Here is a 21,783-nt window from a genome sequence, read left to right on the forward strand (position 1 = left end):
TGGGTGACGCTTTGGGTGGAGACCCTTCTCTAGGGGGGTTGCACGTAAGGCCATCGGGTCAAAGGGCGTGACACACAGAGCAGCTCAATCCATGCGGAGGACAAGGCGGCTTCAGCATACACTGTTAACACACGAAATGCGGACTTTCTTACCTGTAATAAAACCGCCGAAAGGATAATTTTTTGTGCTGTAAATAATTGTGGGTGCTGTCATTGAATGCGGGAAGGTTTAAACTGGTGTTATCTCATGGTGTGGCGTCTTTTACAATCCGCGACTAATAGCCGCATTCATTGTCGTGCCCAGAGACACAGCACCATCTTGATAAGCCTTCGCTAAATAAAGCACACTCAAAGTCAGAGCAGTTTGATTGCAATATCGTGGGGTTATTATTTTGGGTACTGAGCGCTCAGAACCAAATTCTCTAATATCTTTGCTCTGAACCCGAGCACCAAGGTGTAAGCGAGCGCATCCCTCGGGACAGCCCCCACTCTCCTCCACCCTCCCCCCGGGGTCAGCGCTGTCCGGCCACAGCCGCCCATCTCCACCTATGGGCTGCACTGTCACGGGGCTGGGTGGAGCGGGGCGGCAGCTCTGGGCAACGTCAGCTGCAGCAGAGTTGGGGACGGTCTGCTCCCTCCGCCCACCCAGAGTCATTGACCGCACTGCACCGACACCCCGAACTCTTCCTCTCCCCCCCCCCCACCCCCACCACTGACCTCCCCCCAGACCCCTCTTCCCCCCCGGGATAGACAGCCCGGGGTCCACAAGTGTGCAACCAATCCGGATGCTGGGCCAGAAGAAGGGCCCGCTGTGCCGGCAGCCATAGTAAATGCTGACCTGCAGTTCACCGCGTGTACTCCAGTTGGCGTTGCGTGTACTCCAGTTGGCATTGCGTGGCAACAGTACGGGTCACGGGTCGTGACCTCGACTGCGTGCAACCTCCCTACATTGTCATAGGTTCAGCACAGTCTGAAGAAGGGTCTCGACCCCAAATGTCACCCAGTCCTTCTCTCCAGAGATGCTGCCCGTCCCGCTGAATTACTCCAGCATTTTGTGTCCATCTTCAGTGTTAATATTTCACCTACATTGATAATACATTTGACTAAAACAGATTACATTTTCCCTGCTTGGGGCAGGCAATGCCTAATATTTTAGGTTTCGATTTTATTACTGTGATGTGTACGGAGGTACAGTGAAAAGCTTCTACTGCGTGGCCAGGGACAGAACAATGGCATTGCTACTTGCAGCGGCACAGCACAACACAAGATGTAAACCTCGTACTCAATATAAAACGCGAGGAACAATACTGACCTCTGATGACACGAACAAGGGCAAGACACAGATTAAAGACATGATGAGTTGTTGGAATTACAAGCAGGATATTGTCGGGACGGGAGGGGGTCGCCCTTGGCCAGTGGATGGGGTAGCCGGTGGGCCGAGTGGCCGCTGGTGCTAGCCCTTGCTGTAACCACTTTGTAGCAACGTGAGTGTGACAGATCGCGGCGCTACCACTGCGGGAGGGGGGGGGGGGGGGTTGTGGTCGGAGTGAGTGGCGGCCGGCGGTCGTGTCCCGGCCTGTGGGGCGGGGGGGGGGGTTCACTGCCCGATGCCGGGCTCCAGTGTGGGAGGGGTGAGGGGTAGAGGGGAGGGGGGCGATCCTGGGGGCGGGGAACGGCGCGGCGCTCCCTCCTCCCCCCCTCCTCCCCTCCTGCACGGCATGGTGCGGTCCGCGGGGACACTTCCTGGAACCGAATAGAGGAGAGGAGACAAGGGGAGAGGAGGGGAAGGAGAGAGAGGGAGAAGAGAGAGGAGAGGGAGAAGAGGAGAGGAAGGGAGAGGGAGAGGGAGAAGGAGAAGGAGGTGGAGGAAACGAAACGAGAGGGAGAGGAGGAGGAGAAGGGGAGGAAGAGAAGGAGGGGAGAGGGAGAGGAAGAGAAGGGGAGGCGGAGAGGGAGAGGAGGAGAGGGAGAGAAGGAGAGAAGGAGGAGGAGAGGAGAGGGAGAGAAGGAGGAGGAGAGGAGAGGGAGAGGAGAGGGAGAGGACGCCATGGCGGGCAGCCTGAAGGACGAGCTGCTCTGCTCCATCTGCCTGAGCATCTACCAGGAGCCGGTGAGTTTCGGCTGTGAGCATCACTTCTGCCGGCGATGCATCACTGAGCACTGGAGCCGCCAACAGCGCGGCTGCCGCGACTGCCCCGAGTGCCGGCGATCGTTCAGCGAGCCGCTGCTGTCTCCCAGCCTGAAGCTGGCCAACATTGTGGAGAGGTACAGCGCCTTCCCACTACACGCTCTGCTCCACCCGCAGCGCGGCCCACACGCCTGCAAGGACCACGATAGAGCCAAACTCTTCTGCCTCAGCGACAAGTGTCTGCTCTGCTTCTTCTGCGACCAGCCGGCCCTCCACCAACACCATCACGTCACTAACATCGACGAGTCCTACGAGGAAATCCAGGTAAAGTCACCTGAACCCTCACCTGACCTCCCCACAACACCCACACCTGTGGCCTGTAACGGAGACCAGGTCGCACTTTGTACCTTCCGCAGGTATCATGTTCCCCAAAGATCCTCAACCACACGGCGTAGAAGGAACTGCGTGCGTGCGTGTGTGTACGATATGATATGTGTATATGTCTATGTATACGTGTGTCTGTATATATATACACATATATTATCTGTGTCTGTGGAAATGTATGACTGTGTATCTGTGTGTGTGTGAATATACATATATAATGTATGTGTGCATATATATAGTTTACAGTGTACTATGTCCACATATCGTGTTGTGCTGCTGCCGGTAACAATGTCATTGTTGTATGTGGGCCACATGACAACAAGCACCCTTCACTGGGGTGACCGTGTGTGGGGGGGACAGTAGCTCCTCACAAGCCATGTTTAGCCTGACATGTTTATTCGGTGTAAAGCCGGTGATTCCAGCTAACTAACCCCGTGTAGGGGGAGTGGAGGGGAGAGGAGGGAGAGGGGAGGGGAGGGGTGTGTGGACGGGGCCAGCTAAACACGACATGTGAGCTGACGTTACATGGCCGGGTTTTAGAAGCGTGGGCCCACGTTCCAACACAAAGACCGACATGTTTGGTCACCGCGCAACCTGACCCAAATGTTCACAATTAAACGCTGCCGGGAGAGTGGTGGCACCTTCCTGCTGAGACCACGGGGAAGAGCTGTGTGTATATCTGTGTGTGTGGGGGGGGCTGTGTGTATCTGTGTGTGTGTGTGTGTGTGTGTGTGTGTGGGGTGGGGTGGGGGGCGGGGGGGCTGTATGGGTGTGTATATATATGTGTGTGTGGGGGGGTTGTGTGTCTAGCTGTGTGTGTGTGTGGGGGGGGGGTTGTGTGTATGGGTGTGTGGGGGGGGGGGTTGTGTGTATGGCTGTGTGTGTGTGTGGGGGGGGGTTGTGTGTGTGTGTGTGTGGGGGGGGGGGTTGTGTGTGTGTGTGTGTGTGGGGGGGGGGGGGGTTGTGTGTATGGGTATGTGTGGGGGGGGGTTGTGTGTCTGGCTGTGTGTGTGTGGGGGGGGGGGGTTGTGTGTATGGGTGTGTGTGTGTGGGGGGGGGGGGGTTGTGTGTATGGGTGTGTGTGGGGGGGGGTTGTGTGTCTGGCTGTGTATGTGTGGGGGGGGGGGGGTTGTGTGTATGGCTCTGTGTGTGGGGGGGGGCCTCTGTGTGTGTGTGTGTGTGGGGCTGTGTGTGTGTGTGGGGAGGGGTTGTGTGTATGGCTGTGTGTGCGTGCGGGGGGGGGCTGTGTGTGTGTGTGGGGGGGCTGTGTGTGTGTGTGTGGGGGGGGGCTGTGTGTGTGTGGGGGGGGCTGTGTGTGTGTGTGTGGGGGTGTGTGTGTGTGGGGGGGGTGGGGGGCTGTGTGTGTGTGGCTGTGGTGGGTTGAACACACAAACCCGTGGACTCAGCGATCAGGCCGCGTCTGAAACGGGATCCGTACATGTCCAGACACAGGATGCTGGATTAACTCAGCGGGACGGGCAGCATCTCTGGAGAGAAGGACTGGGTGACGTTTTGGGACGAGAGTGTTTTATTGTCACATGTTCCAGGTAGACCAATGAAACAATAAAGGGTCCAGACTTCTCTTCAGACGGCCTTAGACCGACATCTATAGTGGATGTATACATGAGGCTGTGTCGGACCTTGCGCTAAATGTTATTCCCTTATCATGTATCTGTACAACTGTAAATGGCTCGATTGTAATCATGTATTGTCTCTCCACTGACTGGTTACCACACAACAAAAGCTTTTCACTGTAGCTCGGTTTATGTGGTACTAAACTGAACTAGGGAGCTGGGCATTGTAGATGAACCTTGATCTTGGACTTGGGCTTGATTCCAATCCAAACACGAGACACCCCACGCTGAAGTGGTGAGTCCTTGAACCTTTCCCTAAACTAGTTTTGGCAGCATTCTACAGTTTTATTTTGACTGCGTCAGCACATTGCAACCAGCAAAAGGCTGGAGTAACTCAGTGGGTCATGCAGCATCAATGGAGAACATGGATCTGGACACTTCTTCAGTCTGAAGCCTATCCACGTTCTCCACAGATGCTGCCTGACCCGCTGAGTTACTCCAGCACTCTGTGAAACGTCACCTATCCGTGTTCCCCACAGATGCTGCCTGACCCGCTGAGTTACTCCAGCACTCTGTGAAACGTCACCTATCCGTGTTCCCCACAGATGCTGCCTGACCCGCTGAGTTACTCCAGCACTCTGTGAAACGTCACCTATCCATGTTCTCCACAGATGCTGCCTGACCCGCTGAGTTACTCCAGCACTCTGTGAAACGTCACCTATCCATGTTCTTCACAGATGCTGCCTGACCCGCTGAGTTATGGTGCAGCAGCATCTGTGGAGCTAAGGAAATAGGCAACGTTTCGGGCCGAAACCCTTCTGGAAATAGGCAACGTTTCGGGCCGAAACCCAGAAGGGTTTCAGCCTGAAACGTTGCCTATTTCCTTAGCTCCATAGATGCTGCTGCACCCGCTGAGTTACTCCAGCACTCTGTGAAACGTCACCTATCCATGTTCTCCACAGATGCTGCCTGACCCGCTGAGTTACTCCAGCACTCTGTGTTCTAAGCAACCCAGGGAGCTGGGTTACAGGAAAGAACTGCAGATGCTGACTTAAACCGAAGACAGACACAAAAAGCTGGAGTAACTTGGTGGATCAGGCAGCATCTCTGGACAAAAGGGATGTTAGCCCCTTCACCTTAAAGCTATGTCCCTGTTCCTCGATTCCCCTACTCTGGGCAAGAGACTTTGTGGGTCTCAGAGGAGATTCTGTGCGTCTGTGTCAGTGCGGTGGAATGTGCTGCCTGTTACTACCTGCATCAGAAGGAAGGCTGATCTAACGTAAGCATTGTCTGTATTTCACCCGGAACATGATTGAAGGTATAGAGATTACCAGCTCATCTCCTGAAGAGGTTCACTCATGCAGTGGAGATGTCACCCCTCTCTGTCTGTTCTTGGAAAGAACCACCCAGTTGTTGAGTGGGTTAACATATGATGAGCGTTTGTCGACACTGGGCTTGTCCTCACTGGAGTTTAGAAGAATGAGGGGGGAACCTCATAGAAACGTACAGAATAGTGAGAGGCTTGGATAGAGTGGGTGTGGAGAGGATGTTTCCACTTGTGGGAGAGTCTAGGACCAGAGGTCACAGACTCAGAATAAAAGGACGTACTTTTAGCAAAGGAGATGAGGAATTAATTTATTCATGGGGTGGTGAATCTGTGGAATTCTTTGCCACTGAAGGCTGTGGAGGCCAAGTCATGGATATATTCAAGGCAGACATTGATCGATTTTTGATTAGTATTGGTGTCAGATTATGGGGAGAAGGCAGGAGAATGGGGTTAGGAGGGAGAGATAGATCAGCCATGATTGAATGGGGGTGTAGACTTGATGGACCAAATGGCTTAATTCTGCTGCTACCACTGATTAACGTGAACTTATGATAACGGAACAATGAAATTCCTACTTGCTGCAGCTTCACCGCCTGTAATTCATAAATTTGTAAGTGATTCATAAACATGTCAAAGCATGGAAGATGCTTGGTGCAGCCAAGGGAGTTTCCAGCCGTAACATCTACTGTGCCGTTACAGCCCACCTCCTGTGGCCCAGAGGAGGGGGGCTTGCTTGTGTGGAACAGCCTCTCCACCTTCATTCACCTTATAGAAACATATATGTGAAACTCTTAAAGGATTGGACACGCTAGATGCAGGAAAAATGTTCCCCATGTTGGTGGAGTCCAGAAGCAGGGATCACAATTTAACAATAAGGGGTCGGCCATTTAGGACTGAGATGAGGAAAAACTACTTCACCCAGAGAGTTGTGAATCTGTGGAATTCTCTGCCACAGAAGGCAATGGAGGCCGATTCACTGGATGTTTTCAAGAGAGAGTTGGATTTAGCTCTTCGGGCTAACGGAATCAAGGGATATGGGGAGAAAGCAGGAACGGGGTACTGATTTTGGATGATCAGCCATGATCATATTGAATGGTGGTGCTGGCTCGAAGGGCCGAATGGCCTACTCCTGCACCAATTCTCTATGTTTCATCTCTCCCACGCGCTGAATTTTGGATGCTATCCTCGTCTACGATGGTGCTGTGACTATTGTTTTCTGGAATGACACGGTGCTGGAGTAACTCAGCGGGTCAGGCAGCATCTGTGGAGAACATGGACAGGTGACGTTTCACAGAGTGCTGGAGTAACTCAGCGGGTCAGGCAGCATCTGTGGAGAACATGGATAGGTGACGTTTCACAGAGTGCTGGAATAACTCAGCGGGTCAGGCAGCATCTGTGGAGAACATGGATAGGTGACGTTTCACAGAGTGCTGGAGTAACTCAGCAGGTCAGGCAGCATCTCTGGAGAACATGGATAGGTGACGTTTCACAGAGTGCTGGAGTAACTCAGCAGGTCAGGCAGCATCTCTGGAGAACATGGATAGGTGACATTCCACCACCAGCCCTGGCAGCACGTTCCAGTCACCCACCAGTCCGTGTTAGAAACCTGACATCTCCTGTGGAAAGGCGGACTTGTCTTTGTCAAGCCAAGTCTGCAGGAACAGATTGAAGCAGTCATTGCCAAATCCAACATCTGTTTCTCTCTGGCTGAAATATTCAACTATTGAGAATCTTTGGCAGCCAACTATCCCCATATCTATTTTGATTTCCTGTGACCTTAATATAACTATTATTTGCTGCTAAACCCGTTCTTTGTCCAACTACAATGCATACTTGAGGCTGATACTTCAAAGAATTCAAGGCGGCATGGTGGTGCAGCGGGTAGAGCTGCTGCATCACAGCCCCAGAAACCGGGCTTTGATCCTGACCATAGGTGCTGTCTGTACGGCGTTTGTGTTTTTTCTCCGTGACTTGCGTGGGTTTTCTCCGGGTGCTCCAGTTTCCTCCCACAGTCCAAATATGTACAGGTTGCTGGGTGAATTGGCTTGGTATAAATGTAATTTGTCCCTAATGTGTGTAGGATAGTGTAAGTGTGCGGGGATCGCTGGTCAGCATGGATTCGGTGGGCCAAAGGGCCTGTTTCCACGCTGTATCTCTAAACTAAACTAAGCCTGGTACCTGTTTGTTAGTGTCTGACTGTGGCAACTGACTATTTTTGCTGTCCATTAATATGTTGGGACCTGTCTATATTGAGCAGCTGCTTACCAATGCTCACCGCAGGGAAATGTCTATTTTTGATTGGAGTCAGGAACTTTGTGGGGTGCATATATCATTAGTGGTCACATTAACTTGCCTGTGCTAATGTTTTAATTATTCGTGCTGACGACATGGGAAGTGCAATCAAGTGAATGCAACAAAAATTCCAGCTGCCAAATTTGTTGTGGGATCTTGACCCGAAACGTCACCTATCCATGTTCTCCACAGATGCTGCCTGACTCACCCGCTGAGTTACTCCAGCACTCTGTGAAACGTCACCTAAATGTTCTGACTGTCGACCCAAATCTTTGCCCCTCATGATTTTATAATTTTATCGGGTCTCCCCTCAGCCTCTGCTCGAGAGACAACAAGCCAAGTGTGTCCAGCCCCTCGGTCCAACTAATACCCTGTAGCCCAGGCAGCATTCTGGCAACCCTCCTCTGCAGCCTCTGCCGAGCTTCCACATCCTGTAATGGGGCGAGCACACCTGCACACAATGCTCCAAATGTGGCTTGGTGTGTTTCTCCAGGTACAGGTGAGTGTGTACCTTTAGGGTGTGATGTTAGATTGCTGGTTTGTATTGCTTCGGCTGGACTAAGCATGAGGGGAGCGTGAATGTGTTGAGTTTATGGTTACGTGTATCGAGGTACAGTGTAAACGCTCCCGTGGCCAAGGTGAGCTCACCAACCTCCTTGTCCAACGGTGCCAGCCGTAGAACCCTCGGGCACAGCTGTAGTTCAAGAAGGCGGCTCCCCTACAGCTTCTCGTGGCTAATGGGGATCAGTGTGTGGCACCCCAACTCCCCCTGTAACTGTGAGTTGAGGCAGGGACTATCCCAACGTTTAAGAAACAGTTGGACAGGCACATGGATAGGACAGGTGTGGAGGGATATGGACCAAGCGCAGGTAGGTGGGACTAGTGTAGCTGGCACATGTTGGCCGGTGTGGGCAAGTTGGGCCGAAGGGCCTGTTCTGTGCCTGCGATTCACTGACCCTCACTAGTATTCACTGCCGGGATTGGGTGGACAGTATGATTTGAGCAACGTGCCAGTGGGGGGGTCAAGGAAACCCCGCTGGAGATGGTGTTATTGGGAGCGGTGAAGGGAGAGAACCAAAAGGCAAAAAGCCTCTGAATCTCTGCCTGGGTCTGGGAACACTGACCTCTTTATTGATCAGACAAGTGTTTTGTAAATTTTGTTCAAGTAAGGTAACCGTTTTAGCATTTACAGATTTATTTAGTGTGTTTTGCAAGCTGTGTCTTGTCTACATTCTGATGAATCTATGCAGCAGGAGTGATCACACAGAGAGGTTCTCCAAGGATGGCCTTGCCTTTCATAGCTCGTTGTTTGTTGTGCTTCACAGCTGCCTTTATTCAGGGACATGAAGACAGTTCAGAATTTTCTTGAGAGAGTTAAACTGCCAGTTCTATTGTTGTTTAATTTGTGCGGCCACAATATAAACGGCCACACTATAAAATGCCTCATGAGCCGCCGTAGATTTAAATAAAGAAAAGACTCTCATATTTCAGATAGCTCGCACTGCTCTGTACACACCGGGCTTTGCAGAGCGGGTTTGTAGGTTAATTAGCCTCTGTAAATTAGCCCCTAGAACAGAAACAGGCCCACATTGTCTGTGGCGATCTTAGTACTGAGTTAAACTGATATCCCTCCATTCCCTGTTCACCCACATGTCTATCTAAAAGCCTCTTAAACACCACTATCGTATCTGCCTCCACCACCACCCCTGGCAGCGCGTTCCAGGCACCCATCACCCTCTCTTGCCCCCCCCCCCCCCCACCCGCACATTTCCATTAAACATTAACCCTCTCACCTTAAAGCTACACCCTCGAATCTATTGACATTTCCACCGTGGACAAAAGATTCCAGAAACATAGAAACATAGAACATAGGTGCAGGAGTAGGCCATTCGGCCCTTCGAGCCTGCACCGCCATTCAATATGATCATGGCTGATCATCCAACTCAGTATCCTGTACCTGCCTTCACTCCATACTCCCTGATCCCTTTAGCCACAAGGGCCACATCTAACTCCCTCTTAAATGTAGCCAAGGAACTTCACAGAACCTTCCCCATTTATGGTTCTGATGATTTTATTATGTGGGGGGGGTAGGAAAGCAGCTTGCATTTATTGTAGACTCTCAGCTGGCATTTAATGAAGAGATTCCTTTCCCATGAGAGTTATTTCTGTTATGTAAGGAAGCGTGGCATCAAAAGTGCTTGCGGCCATGTACAGGAATGTGAAGACTGACTGACCTGGAGTGATGACAACTGAGGGCAATAGCTCACAGCCCAGTGGTTTGAATATTGATTTCTCGAACTTCAGATTTTCTCTAAAGGGCCTGTCCCACGTGGCGATTTGTTTTTGGCGATTGCTGGCATCATTGACTGACGTATCTGGCACTGAGAAATTCGTGACGTGTTGACGCGCGGTGTTTTGTTTTTCCAAGTGTCGCAACATTTTTTTTGTCGCAGCTGGATTTTGAAATGTTGAAAATGTTTTGGTGACCCCGATATGATGCCGGCAGCCACCGAAAAAATCACCAAGTGAGACAGGCCCTTTACTTCCTTTATCATCGGTACTTTTTTGCATATCTTTCATTCACATCACCCACACCAAATCCTGGCATCACATCACTCCAGTCCTCAAAAATCTTCACTGGCTTCCCATCTCCCACCGGATCACCTACAAAATCCTGGTCCTCACCTACAAAGCCCTCCACCATCTGGACCCCCCATATCTCGCTGATCTCCTCTCCCCCTACCAACCCTCACGGTCCCTCAGATCCACATCTACGGGCAAAAAAGATAATCTCGGACAACTCCCATCCAGCAAATCACCTTTTTCAGTCTCTCCCTTCGGGGAGGCGCCTCAGGTCACTTGCTACTAAAACCACCCGCTTTAAAAACAGTTTCTTCCCCTCAGCAATAAGAACTCTCAATTCCGTCCAATAATCAGACAATAATATGACTTTTGATGTATACAGTGTCTTGTCTATGGTCTTTGTTTGTTCTTTTGCACTATGTATTGTTGGTGAGATTTGTGATTTGTGATGTGGTATGGATGCACTTTATTACAGTGATCTGTGTTATTAGTGGTATGTAACAAAAGCAGTGTACCATCATGTACCGAACCCAAATACCACCAACCCTGGTTGCGTGGCAATTAAAGATTCTATTCTATTCTATTCTATCAGCCGGTCTCCTCTCCATCCACAAGTCCAACCTCCGCAGTTTTGGGGACAGAGCCTTCTCCAGGGCAGCTCCCAGGCTCTGGAACTCCCTCCCCCAACTGATCCGCAATTCCGTGTCCCTCACAATCTTCCAGTCCCGCCTCAAGACCCATCTCTTCAACTCTGCCTATCCTTAGCCCCACGTCCCCGTCCCTTTTCATCTGTGCATTAATTGCCTCATACTGTGTTTTGTATTGAATTCTGTCTTTACTTTGTGTACTAGTCATGTCTCTACTATTTATTTCATTCCCCTTACATGTTTTTCCTCTACATGCTCAATTTTTGTAAGGTGTCCTTGAGACTCTTGAAAGGCGCCCATAAATAAAATTTATTATTATTATTATTGTTCTTTATCTCACCACATCACCGTCTATATCTCGTTTCCCTTATCCATGTCTGAAGAAGGTTCTGGACCCGAAACGTCACCAATTCCTTCTCTCCAGAGATGCTGCCTGTCCCGCTGAGTTACTCCAGCATTTTGCGTCTATCTTCGGGAGTTGTTCTATGAAGGAAGACACCGGCTGATGTTTAAAGGTGGTCGTTTATTGACCAGAGGTTGATGGGAAATCCGACAGACATACATCTATTTATGGGAGGCATAGATGAGGTAGACAGTCTGAACCTTTTTCCCAGCATGGAAATATCAAAGACTAAAGGACATGGCTTCAAGGTGAGAGGGGCAAAGTTTAATGGAGACTAGACTAAGTAGGACCCGTGAAATTCCATTTCAAGCAGAGTGCAGGCCACCAAATTCAATTTCATAACATTTCAAGCAGAGTGCAGGCCACCAAATTGCCAAACAACTCATTGCATTGTCAGTAAAGGCTAACAAATCATTTATTGCAAGTACATTGCAGACTCAGTTCAGTTGAGTCACAGCTTAGAATCACAGTTGTGACCTCTCCCTCGCGATCTTCCAGAGTGACTGACTCGCGTCCAGGCATCCGGGGTTTTATAGTCCTGCCCCACCCCTCCGGGAAGGGGCTTTACCTTCATCGTGGTGATTGACAGGTGAGAGGACAAATCAGCTGATCTCAAGATTTTTAAACAGTCATAACTTTTTTATTTTTCATCGATCGGAAAAATCCTCAGGGTTGCCTCAGCGGAGGAGGACTGTGAGTAAGATGGCCAAAAAATCATAGCGATATATGGTAGCGTTTTTTCTAAAATCAATATACAGCGCAGACAGGAAGTGGTCAAGATGGGACATTTAGTTATATAGATAGATAGATGTGTGGGGCAAGATGTGGGTGCCTGGAACGCGCTGCCACGGGTGCTGGTGGAGGCAGATACGATAGTGGTGTATAAGAGGCTTTTAGATAGGCACGTGGATTTGCAGGGAATAGAAGGATATGGATCACGTGCAGAGATGATGGCAAAATAAACGATGGTATAGGTAGGAACTGCAGATGCTGGTTTACACTGAAGATAGACACACAGAGTAACTTAGCGGGTCAGGCAACTTCTCTGGAGAGAAGGAATAGGTGAGGTTTCGGGTCGAGACCCCTGTTTGATTTGGCACAGACCCTGTGTTGTTCCATGATACCTCCAGCACTCTCATTATAATCCTTCTGCTCCAGTTATTCGGGGTGTTCTGGCTTCAATCCATCTTGCTTTACGGGAAAATTGTTTTTTCTGGTGTATGAGGCTTTTCTTTAATGAATTCCTTTGTTGGAGTAATTTAAAATGTTGGTTGCTAAGCCCAGCTGCAAAGCTGAGAACGTGTCACTGTGTCAGTATAATATTTACATAAGGATGAGGGGGAGAGAGAGGGAGAGAAATTAAAAATGAGCGAGTCATGGATAAACCATGATCATGCTGCAGCTTGAATAGAATAATGGCTGCCTTGCACCTCTGGGGTTTATATTAGGACCTAGTCTCTACTCGGGCGGGCATTTGCTTGTGTGCTGTGTTAATGCTCAGTGGATCACGTTACTGAACAGCACACATTCCTGGTGTGGGGAGGAATGAAGAAATAAATTGCTGTTGAAATATTATTCTGTGGAGGGAGTGTTGGGATTTGCATTCTTTCTTTCTTTCTCTCCATCGCGGCAGACCATGCAGAAACGAGGAGCTGCAGATGCTGGTTCAACAACAGACGGCCACAGAGTGCTGGAGTAACTCAGCGGGTCAGGCAACATCTGTGGAGAACATGGATAGGTGATGTTTCACAGAGTGCTGGAGTAACTCAGCAGCTCAGGCAGCATCTCTGGAGAGAAGGAATGGGAGACGTTTCGGGTCGAGACCCTTCTTCAGACAGAGCAATACAACTGATCTTATCCTAGAAACATAGAAACATAGAAATTAGGTGCAGGAGTAGGCCATTCGGCCCTTCGAGCCTGCACCGCCATTCAATATGACCATGGCTGATCATCCAACTCAGTATCCGGTACCTGCCTTCTCTCCATACCCTCTGATCCCCTTAGCCACAAGGGCCACATCTAACTCCCTCTTAAATATAGCCAATGAACTGGCCTCGACTACCCTCTGTGGCAGAGAGTTCCAGAGATTCACCACTCTCTGTGTGAAAAAAGTTCTTCTCATCTCGGTTTTAAAGGATTTCCCCCTTATCTTTAAGCTGTGACCCCTTGTCCTGGACTTCCCCAACATCGGGAGCAATCTTCCTGCATCTAGCCTGTCCAACCCCTTAAGAATTTTGTAAGTTTCTATAAGATCCCCTCTCAATCTCCTAAATTCTAGTGAGTATAAACCAAGTCTATCCAGTCTTTCTTCATAAGACAGTCCTGACATCCCAGGAATCAGTCTGGTGAACCTTCTCTGCACTCCCTCTATGGCAATAATGTCCTTCCTCAGATTTGGAGACCAAAATTGTACGCAATACTCCAGGTGTGGTCTCACCAAGACCCTGTACAACTGCAGTAGAACCTCCCTGCTCCTATACTCAAATCCTTTTGCTATGAAAGCTAACATACCATTCGCTTTCTTCACTGCCTGCTGCACCTGCATGCCCACTTTCAATGACTGGTGTACCATGACACCCAGGTCTCGCTGCATCTCCCCTTTTCCTAGTCGGCCACCATTTAGATAATAGTCTGCTTTCCTGTTTTTGCCACCAAAATGGATAACCTCACATTTATCCACATTATACTGCATCTGCCAAACATTTGCCCACTCACCCAGCCTATCCAAGTCACCTTGCAGTCTCCTAGCATCCTCCTCACAGCTAACACTGCCCCCCAGCTTAGTGTCATCCGCAAACTTGGAGATATTGCCTTCAATTCCCTCATCCAGATCATTAATATATATTGTAAATAGCTGGGGTCCCAGCACTGAGCCTTGCGGTACCCCACTAGTCACTGCCTGCCATTGTGAAAAGGACCCGTTTACTCCTACTCTTTGCTTCCTGTTTGCCAGCCAGTTCTCTATCCACATCAATACTGAACCCCCAATGCCGTGTGCTTTAAGTTTGTATACTAATCTCTTATGTGGGACCTTGTCGAAAGCCTTCTGGAAGTCCAGATACACCACATCCACTGGTTCTCCCCTATGTTGTGTTGGTGGAACTATTAATCCCTGTGTTAGGACCACTCTCTGTAACAAGTGCTTTGGAGAGGTTGTGGATTCCAATGTGCTCTAATGGCAGGGCTCCACCAAGCTGTCAGTGATGGCTGCACTCTGCCACCAAGCACTAGGGAATCATTGAGAGATACAGCATGGATAACAGCCCCTTCGGCCCATCGAGTCCGTGCCGACCATCGATCACCCGTTCACACTAGTTCTATGTTATTCTGCTTTCTCATCCACTCCCTACATACTAGGAACAATTTACAGAGACCAATTAATCTACAAACCTGCACGTCTTTGGGATGTGGGAGGAAACCGGACCACCCGGTAGAAACCCGTACACTCACAGGGAGAACGTGCAAACTCCACACATTCAGCATCTGAGGTTGGGATCAAACCTGGGTCTCTGGTGCTGTGAGGCAGTGACTAGCAGCTGCATCACTGTGCTGCCCTCTAGTTTGAAGTTTCCTATTCTCTCTAGCCCCCTTCCTACTCTACGCTGCTCCTCCTCCTAACATGACACTCTTCAGTTGCTCTGCAGCGGGTAGAGCTGCTGCCTCACAGCGCTAGAGACCCGGGTTCAATCCTGACCACAGGTGCCGTCTGTACGGAGTTTGCACGTTCTCCCTGTGTCTGTGCGTTTGCTCCAGTTTCCTCCCACACTCCAAAGACATGCAGGTTTAAAGGTTTATTGGCTTCGGTAAAAGATTGTAAATTGTCCCTAGTGTGCAGGATAGTGCCAGTGTGGAGGATAGTGCCAGTGTGCAGGATAGTGCCAGTGTGCAGGATAGTGCCAGTGTGCAGGATAGTGCCAGTGTGCAGGATAGTGCCAGTGTGCAGGATAGTGCCAGTGTGCAGGATAGTGCCAGTGTGCAGGATAGTGCCAGTGTGCAGGATAGTGCCAGTGTGCAGGATAGTGCCAGTGTGCAGGATAGTGCCAGTGTGCAGGATAGTGCCAGTGTGCGGGATAGTGCCAGTGTGCGGGACAGTGCCAGTGTGCGGGACAGTGCCAGTGTGCGGGACAGTGCCAGTGTGCGGGACAGTGCCAGTGTGCGGGACAGTGCCAGTGTGCGGGACAGTGCCAGTGTGCGGGACAGTGCCAGTGTGCGGGACAGTGCCAGTGTGCGGGACAGTGCCAGTGTGCGGGATAGTGCCAGTGTGCGGGGATCGCTGGATGGCGCAGACTCGGTGGGCTGAAGGGCCTGATTCTGTGCTGTATCTCTAAAGACCCCTAGCCCCACACCCTTAGTGTACAGAGATGGAAGGTGTTTGCCAATGCTAGCCGCCTGGGGTCAGATACACAGACCCAGCCGGGGCTTGTAGGGCAGGGCAGCACAGTCTATATTAGTAAACACCAACACCTCCCAGACTGGAGGGTCGAGAGTGGCTTTGGCAGCCTTGCTGGGCGGAAGTGTTGCACCTGTCTAGATGTCTGGAACTGTGCAGTGAAATAGGAAACCAGAGTCAAACAGGATTATTTCTGCATATTTTAATTTAGAAAGGCAGGACAAGTTGTGAAGGAATGTAAATGGAATGAGAGAATTCCCATTGAAACTGGACATTTTCCAAATGTGCAGGAAGGAACTGCAGATGCCGATTTAGACGCAAACTGCTGGAGTAACTCAGCAGGACAGGCAGCATCTCTGGAGAGAAGGAATGGGTGACGTTTCGGGTTGAGACCGTTCTGCAGACAAAGGGTCTCGACCCGAAACGTCAGCCATTCCTTCACTCCAGAGATGCTGCCTGTCCCGCTGAGTTACTCCAGCTTTTTGTGTCTATCTTTGGCCATTTTCCAAGCTTTGTTATATATATATTTTATGCAAAGAACACGGTAAAGGGTGTGTTGTGTGTGATTTGACTTTGCGGTTTTGCAAGTTTTTCTCGATTAGGTAAAAAATGCCAGATATGTTGGTATTTTATACTGAAGACGTAATGCATTAAAAGTCATTCCCGAGTCGGGGAGGGTGGTGTGGTGAATGTATAATTACTGCAGGAACGGTGAGTGTATGGGGTAGATGCAGAGATGCGAGATGATTCTCTCGGTTACCTGTCTGACAGGTGACTCACCACAGCACCTGGCCTTCCAGTTTTTGTTTCCACTCCTGCACTGTGTTTGGCAGAAGGAGAGCCCAATCATGTCTTGGCTGGGAGCTTCATTTATCCCAGTCCTAATCCTCATCTCATTTAGTTCTCTTTCCCCATACGCTGCCCCTTGAGTTCGCCGGGTCTCTGAAGCTAATTGCAGTATCTGCGCAACCAAGTTATACTTTAGTTTAAGGATACAGCACAAACAGTCCCTTCGGCCCATCGAGTGATCGATGCCAAGTGATAATTTGCATGCACACCAGGGGCAATATACAGAAGCCAATTAACCTACAAACCTGCACGTCTTTGGGGTGGGTGGAGCTGCTGCACTGGAGGCCCAGGTTCAATCCTGACTATGGGTGCTGTCTGTGCGGAGTTTGCATGTTCTCCCTGTGACCCTGTGGGTTTTTTCCGGGTCATCTGCATTGGGGTATTTGCTTTGTCCATTTCACCTCCTTGTTTATACACGTATTTGCTGCTGATTCTTCTGTACATCACACAGAGTGTTGGAGTAACTCAGCGGGTCAGGCAGCATCTGTGGAGAACATGGATAGGTGACGTTTCACAGAGTGTTGGAGTAACTCAGCGGGTCAGGCAGCATCTGTGGAGAACATGGATAGGTGACGTTTCACAGAGTGCTGGAGTAACTCAGCGGGTCAGGCAGCATCTGTGGAGAACATGGATAGGTGACGTTTTGGGTCGGGTTGAGTCTGAAGAAGGGCCCCAACCTGAAACGTTACCTATCCATGATCTCCACAGATGCTGCTTGACCCGCTGAGTTACTCCAGCACTCTGTGAAACGTCACCAATCCATGTTCTCCACAGATGCTGCCTGACCCGCTGAGTTACTCCAGCACTCTGTGAAACGTCACCAATCCATGTTCTCCACAGATGCTGCCTGACCCGCTGAGTTACTCCAGCACTCTGTGAAACGTCAGCTATCCATGTTCTCCACAGATGCTGCCTGACCCGCTGAGTTACTCTGGGCTTTTGTTTCTGTCTTTCCTTGAAGAACCTGATGGTTTTTTAGGGAAGTATCTGTTTGTGGGACTTCAGGCTCCTCCACCTCCCGCAGTGGTGTTTGCGAATCCTGGGCTGGCAGCTTCTCCGCCTCCTGTGGTGGTCCCATCATCCCTTTACGCACGGTGTCAGATCCTCCACTGCGCTTTTTAGAGAAGGATTAATTTTCAAAAGAAAGCGTGCAGTCTCTTTCCTGATGACAAAGTTACTGTGATAAATAGTTGCTAATGAGCCTGCAGAACATTTGCATCACTCCCAATCCAATGATTTGTACGGGTAGATAGGTAGGTGGTTATAGAAACATTGAATGTGCAGGAGTAGGCTGTGGAGGCCAAGTCAATGGATATTTTTAAGGCCGAGATTGGTCGGTTCTTGATTAGTACAGGTGTCCAGGGTAATGATGAGAATGGGGTTAAGAGGGAAAGATAGATCAGCCATGATAGAATGGCAGTGTAGACTTGATGGGCAAATGGCCTCATTCTGCCCCTATCACATGAACTAATGAATTGAAATGTGAGTGAATGTTGTGCTATTTAGCTAATGGTGTGCCTGGCATTTTCTGTTCTATTTTGGTTCAGCCACCAGTCTGTTGCGGTGGCAGTGCCTGGCACATGATCGCTGATGCTGCCAATAAAGGTATTTCTTTCATTTGTTTCTCGTTAAAGCAAGGTGAAGTTGTCAGTCAATGGATATGGTTGGTCAGGTTTGGTTAGTTCCTGGAACTCTGTGGCCGAGTGTAAAACAGGTGTGGATTTGTGACGGAGATGGAGGACTCAGTATCGCATTCCTGCCTCTCCAACTTCAATCCCAAATCAGTTCCGTTTAGTGTGACGTGTACCAAGGTACAGTGAAAAGCTTTTGTTGCGTGCTAACCAGTCAGTGGAAAGACAATACATGATTACAGTCGTGCCGTTCACGATGTCATAGAGTGACAGTGTGGAAACGGCCCTTCCGCCCAACTTGCCCACACCGGCCAACATGTCCCAGCTACACTAGTCCCACACGGCCAACATGTCCCTGCTACACTAGTCCCACACGGCCAACATGTCCCAGCTACACTAGTCCCACACTGGCCAACATGTCCCAGCTACACTAGTCCCACACCGGCCAACATGTCCCAGCTACCCTAGTCCCACACCGGCCAACATGTCCCAGCTACATGTCCCACACCGGCCAACATGTCCCAGCTACACTAGTCCCACACCGGCCAACATGTCTCAGCTACACTAGTCCCACACCGGCCAACATGTCCCAGCTACACTAGTCCCACCTGCCTGCGTTTGGCCCATATCCCTACAAACCTGTCCTATCCATGTACCTGTCTATGTGTGCTTAAACATTGGGATAGTCCCAGCCTCAACTACCCCCTCTGGAAGCTCGTTCCATAAACCCACCACCCTTTGTGTGAAAACGTTGCCCCTCAGATTCCTATTAAAAAAATGTCCCCTTCACCTTGAACCTATGTCCTCTGACCTGGTGTACATTTCACAAAGTGCTGGAGTAACTCAGCGGGTCAGGCAGCATCTGTGGAGAACATGGATAGGTGACGTTTTGGGTTGGGTTGAGTCTGAAGAAGGGCCCCAACCTGAAACGTTACCTATCCATGATCTCCACAGATGCTGCCTGACCCGCTGAGTTACTCCAGCACTCTGTGAAACGTCAGCTATCCATGTTCTCCACAGATGCTGCCTGACCCGCTGAGTTACTCTGGGCTTTTGTTTCTGTCTTTCCTTGAAGAACCTGATGGTTTTTTAGGGAAGTATCTGTTTGTGGGACTTCAGGCTCCTCCACCTCCCGCAGTGGTGTTTGCGAATCCTGGGCTGGCAGCTTCTCCGCCTCCTGTGGTGGTCCCATCATCCCTTTACGCACGGTGTCAGATCCTCCACTGCGCTTTTTAGAGAAGGATTAATTTTCAAAAGAAAGCGTGCAGTCTCTTTCCTGATGACAAAGTTACTGTGATAAATAGTTGCTAATGAGCCTGCAGAACATTTGCATCACTCCCAATCCAATGATTTGTACGGGTAGATAGGTAGGTGGTTATAGAAACATTGAATGTGCAGGAGTAGGCTGTGGAGGCCAAGTCAATGGATATTTTTAAGGCCGAGATTGGTCGGTTCTTGATTAGTACAGGTGTCCAGGGTAATGATGAGAATGGGGTTAAGAGGGAAAGATAGATCAGCCATGATAGAATGGCAGTGTAGACTTGATGGGCAAATGGCCTCATTCTGCCTCTATCACATGAACTAATGAATTGAAATGTGAGTGAATGTTGTGCTATTTAGCTAATGGTGTGCCTGGCATTTTCTGTTCTATTTTGGTTCAGCCTGGCATATGATCGCTGATGCTGCCAATAAAGGTATTTCTTTAATTTGTTCTCGTTAAAGCAAGGTGAAGTTCTCAGTCAATGGATATGGTTGGTCCGGTTTGGTTAGTTCCTGGAACTCTGTGGCCGAGTGTAAAACAGGTGTGGATTTGTGACGGAGATGGAGGACTCAGTATCGCATTCCTGCCTCTCCAACTTCAATCCCAAATCAGTTCCGTTTAGTGCCACGTGTACCAAGGTACAGTGAAAAGCTTTTGTTGCGTGCTAACCAGTCAGTGGAAAGACAATACATGATTACAGTCGAGCCGTTCACGATGTCATAGAGTGACAGTGTGGAAACAGCCCTTCCGCCCAACTTGCCCACACCGGCCAACATGTCCCAGCTACACTAGTCCCACACCGGCCAACATGTCCCAGCTACACTAGTCCCACACCGGCCAACATGTCCCAGCTACACTAGTCCCACACCGGCCAACATGTCCCAGCTACACTAGTCCCACACCGGCCAACATGTCCCAGCTACACTAGTCCCACACCGGCCAACATGTCCCAGCTACACTAGTCCCACACTGGCCAACATGTCCCAGCTACACTAGTCCCACACTGGCCAACATGTCCCAGCTACACTAGTCCCACACCGGCCAACATGTCCCAGCTACACTAGTCCCACACGGCCAACATGTCCCAGCTACATGTCCCACACCGGCCAACATGTCCCAGCTACATGTCCCACACTGGCCAACATGTCCCAGCTACATGTCCCACACTGGCCAACATGTCCCAGCTACACTAGTCCCACACCGGCCAACATGTCCCATCTACATGTCCCACACCGGCCAACATGTCCCAGCTACACTAGTCCCACACCGGCCAACATGTCCCAGCTACACTAGTCCCACACCGGCCAACATGTCCCAGCTACATGTCCCACACGGCCAACATGTCCCAGCTACACTAGTCCCACACCGGCCAACATGTCCCAGCTACACTAGTCCCACACGGCCAACATGTCCCAGCTACACTAGTCCCACACCGGCCAACATGTCCCAGCTACACTAGTCCCACACCGGCCAACATGTCCCAGCTACACTAGTCCCACACCGGCCAACATGTCCCAGCTACACTAGTCCCACACCGGCCAACATGTCCCAGCTACACTAGTCCCACACGGCCAACATGTCCCAGCTACACTAGTCCCACACCGGCCAACATGTCCCAGCTACACTAGTCCCACACAACCAACATGTCCCAGCTACACTAGTCCCACACCGGCCAACATGTCCCAGCTACATGTCCCACACTGGCCAACATGTCCCAGCTACACTAGTCCCACACAACCAACATGTCCCAGCTACACTAGTCCCACACCGGCCAACATGTCCCAGCTACACTAGTCCCACACAACCAACATGTCCCAGCTACTCTAGTCCCACACTGGCCAACATGTTCCAGCTACACTAGTCCCACACCGGCCAACATGTCCCAGCTACACTAGTCCCACACCGGCCAACATGTCCCAGCTACATGTCCCACACCGGCCAACATGTCCCAGCTACACTAGTCCCACACCGGCCAACATGTCCCAGCTACACTAGTCCCACACAACCAACATGTCCCAGCTACACTAGTCCCACACTGGCCAACATGTTCCAGCTACACTAGTCCCACACCGGCCAACATGCCCCAGCTACACGTCCCACACTGGCCAACATGTCCCAGCTACACTAGTCCCACACGGGCCAACACGTCCCAACTACACTAGTCCCACACCGGCCAACATGTCCCAGCTACACTAGTCCCACCTGCCTGCGTTTGGCCCATATCCCTACAAACCTGTCCTATCCATGTACCTGTCTATGTGTGCTTAAACATTGGGATAGCCCCAGCCTCAACTACCCCCTCTGGAAGCTCGTTC

General features: G+C 50.4%; 2 protein-coding genes across 9 annotated transcripts in view; one reads left to right on the plus strand and one right to left on the minus strand.

The window, feature by feature from the left end:
• znf362 (zinc finger protein 362) overlaps positions 1–2,229 on the minus strand; it is a 40,564-nt gene extending 38,335 nt beyond the window's left edge. For 2 of the 7 annotated variants that reach the window (XM_033048458.1, XM_033048459.1), the window contains exons 1-2: positions 1,312–1,501; positions 153–332 (exon numbers count right to left, since the gene is read on the minus strand). The gene's annotated coding sequence lies outside the window, so the exon portion shown is untranslated. Of the gene's footprint in view, positions 1–152; positions 333–1,311; positions 1,502–2,100 lie in introns of those variants that run through there. The other 5 variants (XM_033048466.1, XM_033048457.1, XM_033048460.1 and 2 more) reach the window with 4 other exon arrangements.
• Positions 1,951–21,783, plus strand: part of trim62 (tripartite motif containing 62) — a 65,405-nt gene continuing 45,572 nt past the window's right edge. For both annotated transcript variants that reach the window (XM_033048456.1, XM_033048455.1), the window contains exon 1: positions 1,951–2,451. In XM_033048456.1, the coding sequence (XP_032904347.1) occupies positions 2,047–2,451 (405 nt within the window). In that variant the 5' untranslated portion in view covers positions 1,951–2,046. The remainder of the gene's footprint in view (positions 2,452–21,783) is intronic.

This window comes from Amblyraja radiata, chromosome 31 (assembly GCF_010909765.2).
Source record: "Amblyraja radiata isolate CabotCenter1 chromosome 31, sAmbRad1.1.pri, whole genome shotgun sequence".
Classification (NCBI taxonomy): domain Eukaryota; kingdom Metazoa; phylum Chordata; class Chondrichthyes; order Rajiformes; family Rajidae; genus Amblyraja; species Amblyraja radiata.